The sequence below is a fragment of the Leuresthes tenuis genome, unplaced genomic scaffold (genome assembly GCF_036924035.1).
Source record: "Leuresthes tenuis unplaced genomic scaffold, fLeuTen1.0.hap1 SCAF_5, whole genome shotgun sequence".
In the NCBI taxonomy this organism is placed as follows: Eukaryota; Metazoa; Chordata; class Actinopteri; order Atheriniformes; family Atherinopsidae; genus Leuresthes; species Leuresthes tenuis.
The window spans coordinates 7,050,110-7,065,986 of record NW_027325359.1 but is presented as its reverse complement, the minus strand read 5'-3'; the positions used below and the strand labels follow the sequence as shown (position 1 = coordinate 7,065,986).

Here is a 15,877-nt window from a genome sequence, read left to right as displayed (position 1 = left end):
CAGAGGCGATGTGTACTTTCTGCTTTCATGTTAACCAAAATCCTGCAAAACCAAATACAGTGATGGATCATATCGTCACCCTTCTCTTATTTTCTGTAAATTCTAGCCAATTTCTAAATAAATCAGGGCTACCAAACAATTGCAATTTTTAATTTCAACTCAATTGCTTTCTTTAGTTTCTAATGTGTTGAAATTCTACACAAGTGAAATATTTTGAAAGAAATATGCTCCATAAAATGATACTGTGATCATCTGAGCTTTTTCCTTTAAGCAGGTTGCCTTGCGAGTAATCTTTTTGTGGTGTAGTTGCTGTAAAAAATTGAAGTCAGCAGGGCACAACCTTGTTACAGCTGAAAAATGTGTGCCAGCAGAGCTGATAGGATTATTTGCAATCATCTAAAATCATCTAAAAGCTACACACCATGTTCAGTGTCTCGGAAGCTGGACTGAAGCTGAATGAAATGCAAAATTCAGACATTTTGTCTCTGTCTTTACTCATCAGTGTAAAACTAGCCTCCTGCTATGAGCGAGCTTACAGTCAAGTCAATCTGCTCCAGGTAGGAACTGCTGATCTGGAAAGATTACAGTTCTCATAAATATCAGGTAATTTGCAGGAGCCTGACTTGCTTTTCACTAAACACTGCTGTAACTAATCAGTCACATATTACAAGAACTAATGCTGTAGGTGGTGAATATATGCTTAACTTGCATGTGATAAAGTAATCTGGATGTACCCTATTGATTATCAAACAAACAGACTCAAAGGTTAGAGTGATTTCTTCTTGCTTGTTTGTATGTAGGTTGGAAGTCAACTCTGTGGTCTATTACCAGCACAGCAGAGGTTCAGGAATCAAATTATACTTTCAACTCTATGATGGAATTTCTGATCAGCATTACATTTTTCTACAGCCAAAAGCCAAAAAAATTCATTTAAAAAGAAAAGAAAAGTCACTTTGCAGATTGATGGCTTGATCGACTCAAGCTTTTTATCTATACCTTCTCTTTGTCTTCAGTGCTTCAATTAAAGATCAAAATCTGTGCTCAAACCATCAACCCACTGAATTTACTTTGAATCTAATACTTACGATAGTTCAGAGTATCACAACATGACATCGTGAAAAGTGTTGAATTGGGTAAAAAAGTGCATTTATTTGCTTTAGAAAATTTTAACTTCTCATTTTAAAAAGAAAATATCTACATGATCAATAATTTATTTTTTAAACTGAACTGAGTAAAGTTCTTTACAAAAAGAAATTAATCAGAATTTGAATCATTCGAGTCTACAAAGGTGTGTGGAGGACTTATGCTGAGAAGAGGATGGCAACGAGAGGGTGAAACTCTGACTGAACTTAGAACTGGCTGCTCTCATATCAATTGTTATGAAAATCCTTTAAAGGCTGATGAGGTCGGGGGGAAAAAAGACAAAAGCTATGTGCTGGATCCCAGTCTAATTTACAGTGCCCTGAGTATGACTGCTGTTACATAAGGTAATGTCTGGCATGGGATAAATCTGAGGGTCTTTGTGTTTTTTGTGTGTCTGGAGTCAAACAGAGTGCATCATGGTTTATCCTCAGTTCAGGACATTAAAAATGAACTTGTATTACCAAATGCTTAAGTGTTTGTATCAATTTGCCACTTACTTTGCTGTTTTTGTTGTATTGAGGAAGGTAAAGGTATTGAGGAGAACAAAGGGTTAAAGGGGGCATATGAAAAAAAAGCAAGATTTCTGTGCTTAAGAGCATGATTCAGAAGTCACTACCAATGTGACATTTCTGAAAATTACCACAATGCTTTATTTGGGGATCTCAGTGTCTGAAAAAACCCAATGCAGTGAGGAGATCAGATTGCAGAAGAACATTCTTGATTTATTTACTTTATGTCATTAAGAATAATAGAGGGAAAACGTTAGTTCAGGGTGAAAATGGCTGATGTGGTTTCTGACACTAGTTATGCTACCAAATATTTGTATTTTTCAAAGATGTAAACTTAATGGAAATATGTAAACATCTTTGAAAGATGTAAATCAAGCTGCACTCCCTGTAGCTCAGAAGTGGGAAGTCAAAACTCTTGCCTTGCTATAGACAGCAAAATCTCATCAGCAGCTCTATCAGTACTTTGTTTCATGTTTCACATCCAGATATAAAAATCTGAATTCTAATTGTTCCATACGTTTTTTTTCCCAGTATGAAGATGGAAATTATGATTTTCAACATGTCATTGATGCACCGCACTTCTGCACTTACCCATCAAAAAATTAACTTTGTGTGAAATTAGCCCATATAAGCAATAATTCTTAAAGTTATTAGATGCTAAATGTAAGACTTAAACAAAACGCATAACAAGGTAACGACAGTTGATACGCAAAATGATATTCTTTTAAAAGAGGATTTACTTTGCTGTTCAATGATGCCTGAAACCATGTACTTGTTCATTGCTGTCTTCCCTGAGATAACTCTTCTACTAAGCCAACTTTATTTTCAAAAAAATGTTTTCGCAAATCATTTAAACTATATATTTCGAATTCAGTACAGTACAAAGACAACATATCAAATAAGAAATTATATTGTTACTGGAGGAGGCCACACAATAATGTTAAATGAATATGTTCTTTGAAGCCTTGGCTGCCACTCAACTAAAAACAGACGTGATTATGCAACAGAATTCATTTCTGACTCAGAGAGAGTTCTGAAATCATTCAGTGAACATGGTTTGTTGTTGCAACTACAAAGGCAAGTTAAAACCATACAATGAGAAAAACATTTCATGAATAAGATCCACAAATGCCAACACTTTTTCATTGCCTGAGCTCAGCTGAGATGGACTGAAAAAGCTGTCCCATAGTCTGAAAAGTGAAGGCATTGTACATTAAAAAAAACAAAACAATTACATTTCTTAATCTTTAATACAAAGACAAAAGAAAAGAAAAGAATGACACGTATAATTTAAGTGAACTAAGATTAATGTAAGTTACACCAGGGTCTGAATGACCCACATAGTACTGTACATACAGTAGGAGTAAGAAAAATAAAAACAAAATTCCTCTGCAGTCTATGCTAAGAGTATGCTTAACTACTTGGAACTACTTTCAGGAAACCTTTCAGCCTGTGGCAAACATCACAAACATAACACACAGGTCTGCAACAATTATATTGTTACCACAGAAGTCTACGATCCACTACATGACAAGTTGTTCTCTGGTATAGCTGTTTCTGTAACTTTTTGAGGAAGGCTTATACCACACTAAATGTTGGTCGGCACAGTTGACGTGCCTCTTCAGTTTTGACTGTCTGAGTTCCTTGAAGTTGCAGACAAATGCAGATTTAATCTTGTCAAGTTCTTGCTTTCCATAGAGTTCATACAATCTAACCTGTGCCTGGATGTAAGCCTTCAAAATACTCAGTGGTTTTAGTAGAAGAGGATAATTATAGCATATCACAATACACAAAAGTGCAGCATAATGGTTATCAAATCATGGCAGTGAGAGTTTCTGTGAACAACATGATCCAGCAAACTGTGTCTACACAGTACTTGAAAGAACTACAGGTAAAGAGTGAATGAAAGCAGTCACGACACTGTGAGATGGACTTGACTTTCAGAGACTTGCAGAAAGTTGCCCTGGCGTGTATGTGCTTGTTTATTTTGGTGTGTGCACATGCACATGTGTTTGTGTGAGTGTGCATGCGACCTGCTGTCCTCCAATGCAGCCGCTGTCAAATGTGATATGTCTCTGCTCCACTGTCAGATCTGCTTCAGCTTTGATTCATTGTTCAAATAGCATTGCCATCTATTATGATTTGATATGGATCTGTCCTCTAGAGAGAGAGATGGTTCAACACACTTGACTGACTTCTGATGAAAGGTGCAGATAGCGGCCATCACTCTGTGGCGTACAAACAAACACAACACCCATACCCACACTCACACTTTGAAATATGTCACTTTACAACACTTTATGCAGACATTTTTTTTGCTGGGTTATATAGCAGGCCTGTCTTGTGCTGCCTGTTTATAACACTGACTCAGCGAAACTTTAATACCACAGACATGTCTCACAGCCAGTGCTTTACTGTCTCTTTCTCTTACTTTCTAATAAGATGGATTAGTTGGCTATGCTAATCTATCTGCTGACACCACACAGAATATAGACAATAACTAAAGAGTGTGCGTGTGCATAAAAACAGAGGTGAATAAAAGCTTGTCAATTTGCATGCACTCGCACTATCGTGTCCATATTTGCATACTTAACTCTGCATTTTACAAGTCAGCACTCGAATAATTGACTTGCAATATCTGCATGGAAAAGACCAATTTAGCAACTATGGGATAAGTTAACTAAAATAGTTTATCCCAGAAAATACGTAAATGTATTTTATATCTTATGAAAAGCCTGAGTGATTGAAAGAATTGGAACTGAAATTATAAAAGAACTATAGCTTTACCAAATTAAACCAAAACATGTAAACTGTGACAGCTCTATTGGCTTTTAACTTGGCCTCCACTGTACAGTGATACTGCTTATAAACAGGTATCTGAAAATGCTCCACCATTTTCTCCTGCTGTCTTTATACCAGCTGCGTGGCATGGGAATGGCTAAATTGCTACGTAGCAGTGGTTCTTAGTTTGCGTCCGTGTATTCATATAACGCTATCTTTTCACAGAACATTGCTTTTGGTTTTAGAGTAATTGAGTGATCCATGGTTGATATGATTAGAAAATAATATGTACCAGTCACATAATGCCTAACTTTTGGATGACACTCTATGTAGCCTCCCCAAATGTTTTATAAAGCATGCAAATTTTGGTGATCAGAATTTTTTTTTCCTTCACCAATTCAGCTTTAAGTATGTGTCAGTTCATAAAGGATTTAGAATAAAAAGAAGAGAAATAAGAGTGTATTCTGTCTCCTTCGGCACACACGGAGAAAGTGATGAGAAATAAGGTGTGACATGGGGTTGTGAAATTGTGAAACCTACATGCTCATGTCTGTCCTTGCTGCCGAGAATTCAACTTTACATGGACTTGGAAGAAATGGTTTTACACTAACAACTTCAATGTTGACTTATACTATCAAAAGACAAATGCAAAACACAGTAATACACAACGGTGCAATATTTAGTTCTCTCTTTCTCCCTTTTTATTTCAAACATACTCATGTGGCTTCATGTCCTTGAGGACTTAGAGAAAATCTTCTAGTTCTATTTCCTAAAATGTCTTTTCTTTATGTCTTTGTACTATTGCCCCAAGAACATTTAGCTCCCCTAGATGACATATTTAATTATTCATGGAGTCAGTATTTCCATATTTCAACAAGAGTTTGTATCTATTTTTGTTTGAAATTTGTTGCTGAATGTGTACAGAATTGTGTCCTGATTCTCAACAGAATCTCATTTTGAAAAGGATGAAACAGAAGGGCTCTATAATGAAAAGTATAGTCTTCAGCATTTTGGGTCCTTATTTCTCTGTGAGAGTAATTGAGGACCCTGTACATTTCTGAGCTATGTGAGGAATCTACTGATGCCCGTTATCCCCAACTCTGTAGATCACCATGGCACTGTATTTCTATTCCTGGTACTTTGGATTCCCCTTGGACAGTAAATGTTCAACACACCAAAAGAAAAAAGAAAAGAAACGGAGCGTAATGGCAGGAGGTGCTTACTGTGCCACATAATCAATCTGCAAGCCAGCTGTGAACACATTCAGATCTTTCCAATGATGCAGAGCCAGCAGACATGGGGTAACCCTCACTGCAACCCTGAGCCATACGTCCAACCACACACAAATTGTTGTGAATACTACATCCTCAGCAGCACCCTAAGCATCAAACTTGTAAAGATGCACAAAGATGCAAAAATAAGCACCGTGTACATCAATTTATGTGAAGCCGTCATCTGCTTAAATAGATGGCAAAAGAATATTTTGTGTCAGCATCCTGGAATTTGTTTTCTGGAGGTAAGGACTGAGGAAACCCAAGTATGGTCTGGGACACACCAGTTACATCTTTTTTGGAACTATGCTGAGATAAATTTCTGCCACCAAATCAATTCAAATTGAGAAAGAAAGAGGTGAGACTTAAGAGAACAGAAACTGTAGAGGTAAACTTGAAGGCTGCGTAAATGTATCAACTGTTAACACTTAGAGATGGAAAAGGAGAGCATAGGGAAAATAAATGGTTTCCTCACTTTCTTTCTCGTTATTTCTTAGAAAGGTTCCATAATGTCATCCTCCATGTCTTCTTCTCTGCCATAGTAAGAATGCCCAGTGGATTTAGAGTGGGGATATACCCAGTGTACCAGCTGTTCTTTGTCAGCACAATCATCAGCCTGGCCACCCCTGTTGTGATTCAGATTGTTCGCTATTATATGTGCTGATAATCAGGCTGTGAACATCCAGAATTTCTCAAAGCAGAATCTGACTATTCTAAACTGCCCACCTCATCGCACAATGCAGTGCAACATGACACAGTGGCATGAATATCTGAATTATAACAATATTTCAGTGATGTACAGCATTCTAAATCATGTTTTCATCATTGTATCATTAAAAGCCATTTCTAAGATTCTTTTTTCGAGACACCATGTATAAAGATGTTTAAGAGCATTATAATGCCCTGTCAAAGTGTCATTTGTGAATCATCATTCATTAAAAGGCTCAGATAACATATATCCATCATGATAATAGTAATATCTATTAAGCTTGCACCTTAGAACAACAATGCTGCAAGCATGAAATGGATCTAATACATAGGTCCATAGTTGTGACCAGTAGAGTTCCTGTGTGGTCTCTGCATCACTCCTCACCTCTTTCTGCTACAGTGTTCTACAGAATGCTCTGTTCATGTCAGTCTTGGCTGCTGCAACACTGATGCTTAAGCATTCTGGGGGAGTGCAGACACACTCCAAAACTTCTTAATGGGCAGGCTAAAAATAGCTCAGGCTGGATCTGACTGGGCTGATTCATGCGGCTGTGAGTCATTCAACTGCTCTGCGATGTGAGGAGAGCAAGGGAATGGTGTGAATGAGCACAAAAAGAAAAGAAAAAAGTTTGAACTCTTCTTAGGATATAAAAACCATTGAAAAAATTTAAGCTTTGCTAATTCCATCAAAGAGAAAAATGTGCATTATAATGTCATGAGAAGGTGTGGAGTTCCTTAAGGACATTCAATACTGCAGGAGACTGGGAAAAAGAAAATTAAGTCTATGTAAAGTCTATGTAAATTATGGCTGCTGTTTCATTTACCATTAATCAGAATTTCTGCATGTGAGAGCAGCATAGCAATTTCTTGTTAGGAGACAGCGGAATGGGAGAGGGATCTTTTACCTAGAGGGCTATAAGATCCCAACAGTTTGAAGACAACAGATTAACAGTGCCATTGTTGATAAGGAGTGGCATCACAATTTGTTTACATCGTTAGAAATGGAAGAGCAGTTCATACTCGCATCATTATCCCCTCCATTACCACGAGTAAACATCTACTATTAACCCCCAGACACAGGCCAGCAGCATGTGTGCTGGGTGCATATGTGAGAGTGACTGTTAGCAGACTCGATGAGGATATTCACCATATTCTATTAATAATAGATTTATGGGCAATCCATATTCTATACATGTAATAAAATTATTCTGGACTCTCAGAAGCTAACAGATTGTGCTTTTAAGGCTTACACAGCCCTGTGATTCATGACAACATATGGATACTGCACCATTAAGATACATCAGTGGTTCATCGCACTACATCACTCATTGTACTCTTAATGAATTCAATCAATAGTCTTTGCAGTTCACCCTCATTTTCTCTATCACTTGTTCATGTCCTCTTTGTTGCTACTTCTTTTTTTTTTGTGCCTTTGTCTCACCTCCATCTCCCTGTCCCCTCGAGCACTGGCTGAAGATGAACTGCAGGCCGCAGGCAGCTTTGGCTGCGCTGAGAGAGGAGCGGAGTGGTGACAGATAACAACCAAAGAATCCGTGATGGCTTAAACTGCCCCTTTCACATGGTCACCTGCTTCCTTTCTCTGTCTGTCTCGTTCAATGTTTTCTGACAGAAACTGCTTTTTTCTAGTCTCCCCCTCTATTTTATGCTTTTCCAGTCTGCTGTCATTGCTCTTTCAAACCTGGCAGAGAAGACGTGAAGGCAGAGATAGATAAAGAGAGATACCGCTTTCAGAGTCATGACTCATGGGTGATGTACAGTGGTACAGACACAGAGAGGGAGGGAGGGAAAAAGAGAACATGCTTAACAGTATTTGGTTTACTTAATTGTAGACTGGGCTGTCTTTCCTGCTTCACTAAGCTGAGACATATTGCCCTCACTGTCAGTAACGCTTCAATGGCTGCCTTCAGATAAACAACTCTGTGTGTGTTGTTTAAGTGTGTCTCATTGAGCATGTTACTGTGTTATCCTGTGTTGTACTGCTGTTGTATCACTGCCGACGAATGCTGGGATGAGGATGAGATTAGCTTTGAAATGCCTCAGTAGATTCATAAATTGGTACGTTAATAAATGGTGCATAAGGGACTGTAGCATATAATCTATTTTTACTTTTCATCCATTTCCATCCATCCATTTTCTATACCTGCTTAAGCTAATTCAGGGTCGTGGAGCACCCGCAGAGAACCCACACATGCACAGGGAGAACATGCAAACTCCACACAGAAAGGCCCAGCAGGGAACCCTCTTGCTGTGAGGTGACAGTGCTACCCACCACACCACCGTGCAATCCTACTTTTGATCCTCATTTGTAAATGCATTTGTAAGAAAATTTATAAAGTATAATAAAAAAAAAAAACACTATACATTATCTGGGAATCTGGGAGGATGGACAAAGGACACTTAAAAAACCCCAAAAATAGACATCTAAGGGTTTAGTTTTTCAGAAATTCATGAGAGAGTGGGCCCAGATATCAGAACAATCTCCTTCCCTCCCTCTTTCTTTTTCTCTCTTACTGCCATCTCCATTTTGCTGTCTCTTAGAGTATGCTCCACCATCTGTCTCCCATGCTATCTGGCCCTTACTTTCCCACCTTTCCCTATCTTTTTCTCACAATGCATTTAAATGGGGTATTTAGAGATTCCGGCTTTTTTCTACTCATACCTACTCTGAGGTAACCGCAGTCGCTCAACAACACCGTAAACCAGGAAAATGCCCCAGCTGTTACAGAAATAGGCACAAGCAGATGTCTGGCAAACACCGGGACAGGATGATTTTTTGATGACAGAAAATGTCCCGGTCCCATTTAATGCGGCAGTACTAAACTATTCCACGATATGGCCAGATAGTTTTCATGACACTTTCCCTGATGATGCACAGTTTAAATCTCAGTTAGTTGAGCACATATTGCTCCTGAGACCAGGCCAAACTTAGTGTACCATCTGTTCTTTAAATGATAGTCTGAACAGGGTTGTGGTAACATCGGTCTGATGTACTCCCAGTTGTTTACAAGGTTTACATTAAAATTTGTAACAGTGGCAAGGATAAGTTGGTCATCATGGTCAAGAAAGCCTGTGAATTTGTGTCAAGATTGGAAAAAAAAATCTATTTTGAAAGAAATCCATTCTTTACGGGGACATTTGCACATGAACATATTAGAACAGAACTGAGTGCATGCGTCGTAATATCACTTAAATTTTCAGTGAGTAACATTAAGAAGAACAGCAGCCCAAAAAGCAACAGATTCAAAACTATATTTTCATAGTGTAGAATTTTAGAGAAAAAAGGTTTCTGTAACCTTAGAACCGTATTCCTCTACACCTGTGTTCACACACAATGAGGTTAGAAAACACTTATAGCATGAATACACATTCAGAATGAGCCATAAACACCAGAATTTTTTTGTGCAGGAGTTATAAAATATCTCTTTTACTATTTTCTTCTTCACGGCTCCATTCCACATTGGTGAGGAATTGAAGGATTTGATTGTGAGACTTTACAAAGACGTACAAGGTCAAAGGAACATCAACGAGCAGCTAAAAGTCAGCCTATCAAACCGTGTTGCAGCAGTAATCATGAAGTATAACACACGTCATAGTATCCCTAATCAGAGCAGTAGTTACTGTCCCAAAATCACTTCACAGAGTGTGCTTTTTGCAAAATGTAATGCTGAAAAAAAATAGGTCCTTCTTCAGACTCAGCACAGTGTTATCAGTGGAAATCAGAGTTTTTGTGACAGCTTAGATAGAGTTAAGTAACCCCGCACAATGTCAACTTTTCTGAATGACTCACACAAGAAACAATATCCCTTGCTTCCTCTTTTAATACAAAACTGTCAAATTAAAGTTTGTTGAAGAATATGAAAAGCCATCTGATGATAATTGGGAGCCATATTTTGGTTTTAGTCCCTTAGTTAAGATGGATTCCAGCATGTTAGTTGCAGACTTGACAAGGATCACGAAGTGCAGAGGTTAGAGGGTGATGCTATGGAGCTATATTACCAATCTAATAACCAAAATCACACAAGAGTTTCTTAAGAGGAAAAAAGTGAACCTCACCTTGTGTGTTGATAGACTTCAATCAGTCAGAACATCTATGGAGTATTTCAAAGAGAAATGCAAAGCAACCCAACTCCTCCACTAAAGAGCAGCTGAGACAGCTCTTAAGAATGGAAAAAACATATCTCCAGATACTGACTCAGAGGGACCGATTATGTCATCAAATAAAGGTAAAGTATTGAAAAAAAAGTCTCTTAAATCTTAAATCAAAGCTTATAAATGGAAGCTGGTAACTTGCTTGTAAAAGTACTCAATGTGAGCTTTCCATGCCTAATACCACACAGTTTATTTAAGTAATTTATTTTCTTTCACAGAATTCTGAAACGTTTCCGTGACATTTAGTAGTTCTTTGATTGTGAATTCCTTTCAAAATGTCCCCTACTGCATGCTCTGTCTACATGCTCTCAACACAGGCAAAACTGCTTGACCTTTTTGGTGCACCTGCATTTAATTAGGTTCTAATGAAGTGCCTCTAAAAGCTTGGTGGAAAACTCATGGCAGTCAGCATGGAAGGCAAATGTCAACTAATGAAGCAGGAAGCAGGAAACATTACTGGATTGCTTTGTTGTTGTTACTCATTTTCAAATGATATCATTTGGCAATAATTGTGTAAATATTTCTGAGGTAATTATACAATTTTAGCTATAGTTGGTAAGAGGTACTTTTGCAAGTAAAATCCATGTAATTCTCTGGTTTGGTAATGGCTTGAAAATGACACTTCTTCCTGTTGGGCAACCTTAAAGCAGGACAAGAGATGTGTGAGAACCTCAAAACTATGTGCTTATCTGACTCATTTTGAAGTACACTGACATTCATTATGTATATTCCCATGGCCAAGTCAGTCAAAATATATGAGAAAGACACAGGAGAAGAATAAAAACACATTGGAGTGGCTTTTACTGCTGGAGACAGTTCAGAGAAAAAGCAGGTTGCATGATAGATGCAGAGTTAGCTTTGTTGCTGCTCAACTGGTGGGTAAAAAAAAGATTTGCTCTTTATTTTGTCGGTAAAGTTGCTGACGTGTGGGTGTGTATTATCATACAACGAATACAATCATTTCTCCCTGTACTCTGTGCAGGTCATAAAGCAGAGGTGATTGAAGTTGGGGTAGCTTCTTATGATAAAACTAATCAAATGTGTACAATATACTCCAAAAAATGTACTCTGAATCTCTGTATCATGACTGATGAAAAGTACACAACACTACAACACAGCATATGAAGCTCGTTTAACGTTATTATAAACCTTGTTGTTATCAGCTCTGCCTCACAGATGCATCCTCAGTTAGCACCTCAATTTTGTTTCAGCTTAACATTAAAAGAAGTTCTCTGCACGTAAAAATGTTTGGTCAGTTTGGTTCTTACTTTAAATGTAGAGCAGTACGTAGTGCAGGGTTACCCAGTATTTCGATCTTTTTACTTGTTTATGCAACTAATTTGGGCTTTTGCTATTGAAAAAGTATTTATTTAAAGCATAATTCATCCACAATTAATTTACACAACTTACAAGCTTTCCTCGAGGCAGAGGTGCTTAAAACTGTTCCCAACTGTCGCAACAAAATTAATTGTAGCCTCTTTTGGGCATCTTTGCCTTTATTCAAATAGTATACAGTAGACACATGAAAAGTGTGGTGACTTGAACAGTTTTTTTTATCAGTTTTTATCAGACATTAACTAGGCAGCAGAGGATGGTAAGAATGTTGTAGCCACAATATGTGGTCAATTAAAAAGATTAAACTAATTAAGAAAATCAGACCGAAGACAACTTACGAAAACATAAAGTGTAAAAATATTTCTCAAATAACTGATAGTGCACCTTGGATTTTCTTTTTTTTTTTTTTTTTTGATACATTCATATTTAGTTGATGATTAAACCCCAAGAGAAACACTGTAGCCGAGTGCTGAAGGACTTCCTTCAACATGATGAACAGAGCTCTTACCGACCGCAGGGGTAAAGCATCCAGCAAGATCAAAACTTGTCAGACTGTGGCTGCATGAGTGCACAGAATGAACATTACGAGTGTTTCTGCATCTAGATGTCTTACCTAGCCGTGGGTCATAGTGCCTCATCTGAACTTCTTCTACACAGTCTGCAGGGAACCAGCCTGTTCTCCCTTTGACTGTGCCTTCCCAGAATCCTCCTTCACCTATGCTCAGCACTGAGAAAGAGAAAGAAGAGGGTCTTCATGAGTCAAATACTTTAATAAAACAAGTCGTGCTGTCATTAATGTGTGGCTTTGGAATCTGTGGAGTGCTGGGGAGATTACCAAAAAGGATAGCGAAAAGGATAGAGGGTGACAGAGCAGAGTAGAGTACTTCATGTTATTAATTCATAAATTATATAACTGAGTGAGCAAAAAAAAAAGAAAAAAAAAAGGGACAGGGGGTGTTTCAGGTGAAAAAGACACACACAAAGTACATTGAAACAAAACTGCACTGTGAAAATATGGGTGTCTATTGTGCTATAAAGGCAAGCTTTTTCAACACATTTCTATTTACTCCATACAATAGATCATTCTAGAATTGAATAATTACACTGAAAGCCAGGCAAAGGTTTAAAGTCAGAACATAAGTAATAGAAACCATTAAAAAACCAAAGATAAAGGGGTTGGGGAAAGCAAGAGGGCGGGAGAAAGAGCAAGATTCCTTCTAACTTCCGCCATAGTAATTAGAGATGAATGTATAGTTGATATTGATCTTCCCTGCAGGACTGAGCCAGCACGCTAATTTCTACAACACTCATCTATTATCCCAGCAAGCTAACAGACACACCCTCACAAAGACACACACACACACACACACACACACACACACACACACACACTCCTCAGAGATCACCAGCTGTAACTGAGGCTTTGCCTGAGTGAGCCCTTCTTCTAAACTGGTTGCTAGGTTACGCCAGTGCAATGTTGCAGCTGGCAGACAGCCTGTTAAATGATGTACTCTACTTCCTTCAAACTGTATTCCACTCTGGCATGGGCACATGTCATGGTGATGTAACCTGTGGTACTATAAACGACAGCCTGCTTGACTTCATCTTAAGTGATATAATGGTAAAGTTTTATTAACATTCATTCAGAGGATTGCTTAGTATACCCTCTAAAAGTTACATCATTTTCCAAACATATGCTGCTGCACGGGGCACAACGCTAATCTCACCTAAGACTTAAGATCATCTATATCCTATTCAGGGTAGCAGAGTTTGGTTCAGAACATGGTGTGATAAAAAACAGCTTTTCAAATTAAAATAATAATTTCAAATAAGACTTTTTCCATAGTTCATCTTGGCTAGTTTCCGTTCTCTCACATATTATAAAATAATTGTCTAATCATTAAGTCAAATGCAAGTTGCAAGACACTGATTGAATTTTCTGAGTGGATATTCCAAGTAAAAAAGCTACCAGCTTATTCAGCAATAGCAGTGTACTGCAGAATAAAGGTAAGATCGTCATTTAGTTACATTTACTCTTTTGCATACCCAGCTAAGCGTTCCACAGCTTGTCTCTGCCAGGCTGGACACACGATGAAAGTGGAGAATGGCTGCTTATCGACTCCCTGCTGACACCTAACACAGAGAGGATACATGGGCTGATCCTTTTCTCTCATCTTAGCTTAACACAACTTTACACTACCTGCCTCCTGGGAGCAGACTCCCTGAGTCTCTTTTTACCTGTTTCTCTCTACTACACAATTATTTTGTCCTCATACTCTTTGTTTCTGAACAATTTCCCGGTCACTGCCTCCCTCCCCTTTCTTTGTCTCTGTCAGTGTGTCAGTCTATACAGTGGTAGTGTGCCTGCAGCAGACAGGTGCCAGCTGTACTCTAAGGCAGAAATGAAAGAGAGGGTGAGGCCTCTGATTGATCTTTAAGGCTGCACGTGTTTAGTTTACTAGCTTACACATCCATCCCTACTAATTTATTTCTGGTCTCTGATAGTATCACTTTACAGCATGAACATTACCAACCACTGAGTATTTGAGAATGCAAGAAATGTTCTAAATGATTGATGTGCACTTGTTTGTGTCACAGGCTTTTGAGAATGCAAAGATGGCATGGATGGTGTAGAACACAAACATCCTCTATAATTTACATTTAGTTACATGCAAGGATCTCTTAAAATCTGAAAGTAAAAAACAAAGAAACAAAAAGATTATTAATCGCAAGATTACCCTGAATTTACACTAAATCTGTTTGTACAAGCTCTTTTACGGCTGTTAACTTTTCTGGCACAAGTAGACAACATAAACATGCATGTTTGCTATAATACTCTATGTTCACTCAGTAGAAAATGCAAACGTGCGCAAATGTCTTGTGATGTAAGTAGCCACTATCTCTCACTGCTTCTCTACATTTCTCCCCATGAGTCAGATCTGGGTTTAAAGGCGACAAGCAACATGATTTCATTCAAACAAGTCAGATCTGATGACCTACAATATGTGTACTGTATTGATATTTTTGTCCAACTGGACTGCTTTGCCACTGCCCTGTGAAGAGCTCCAGTTTTAGACAGTAGTGACATGTGAACAAAAGGTATTTCATTTCTTAATTTTTCATTTCACTACAATGTTATTTAGACCATCTAAATACATCTGGCATTGTGTTCTGCTTTCTATCAAAGTCTTTCAAGGGTCAGCCAAATAGCAGCTCACTACATATGGCAATCAACACCTCAGCTGGACACCGGCTTTTTACAGGATAGCCTGTGACCTGCCATGCAGAGCCATAATTATCTCCACAGGTAAACTACAGTGAACAAAGGCTCTACACATGTTGACATCCATTCATAGACAAAGATGAAAACAACACTGCACACATGGTTTTAAACTGAACAGGCAGTCACATGTGCTACTACTGTAAATCTATAAGGTGCTTGAAGAGCTGAGCAGGAATCTGTTGGGGAAAATCAGTGTGTTTTCAACAGATGCACTGTCATATTAAAATGATCACTCACTATCCTAAAGGACATAACTGTGACCATTTCCTGAATAACCCTGAAGTGTCAAGTAGATACCAATACAACAAGCCATCCTGGGATGTTTACATCTAAAATGAAAGGCGCCACGGATTCCCGCTGCTTGTTTCAATTTGTGATGTAAAATTTCCTAAATGTCTCTGTAGACACAATCTCATTCGACAAATTGAGAACATGCAGCTGGGAAATAAACCAATTACAATGAATTATGATATTGTGAATCTCTTATTAACTGATTTGTAAAAAGAAATGGTCTGAACGCTGTACTTTAGTGATTAACAGTTACATTCCACGTTATTTAACCTAAAGTCCAAACTCTTCATGTTGTCAAACTGTGAGAAAACAAACCTGAAATGAGCCAGCATGAGAAATAAAACATCACATATTAATGTCATAAAAACATTTACTGTTAAACTGGT

The 15,877-nt window shown here is 38.1% G+C and overlaps 1 protein-coding gene across 2 annotated transcripts in view; it reads right to left on the bottom strand.

Annotated features, from left to right (window-relative positions):
* Nucleotides 1-15,877, bottom strand: part of shank3a (SH3 and multiple ankyrin repeat domains 3a) — a 161,361-nt gene that overhangs the window by 32,148 nt on the left and 113,336 nt on the right. For both annotated transcript variants that reach the window (XM_072385676.1, XM_072385677.1), the window contains exon 14: nucleotides 12,531-12,644. In XM_072385676.1, coding sequence (XP_072241777.1) covers nucleotides 12,531-12,644 — 114 coding nt within the window. The remainder of the gene's footprint in view (nucleotides 1-12,530; nucleotides 12,645-15,877) is intronic.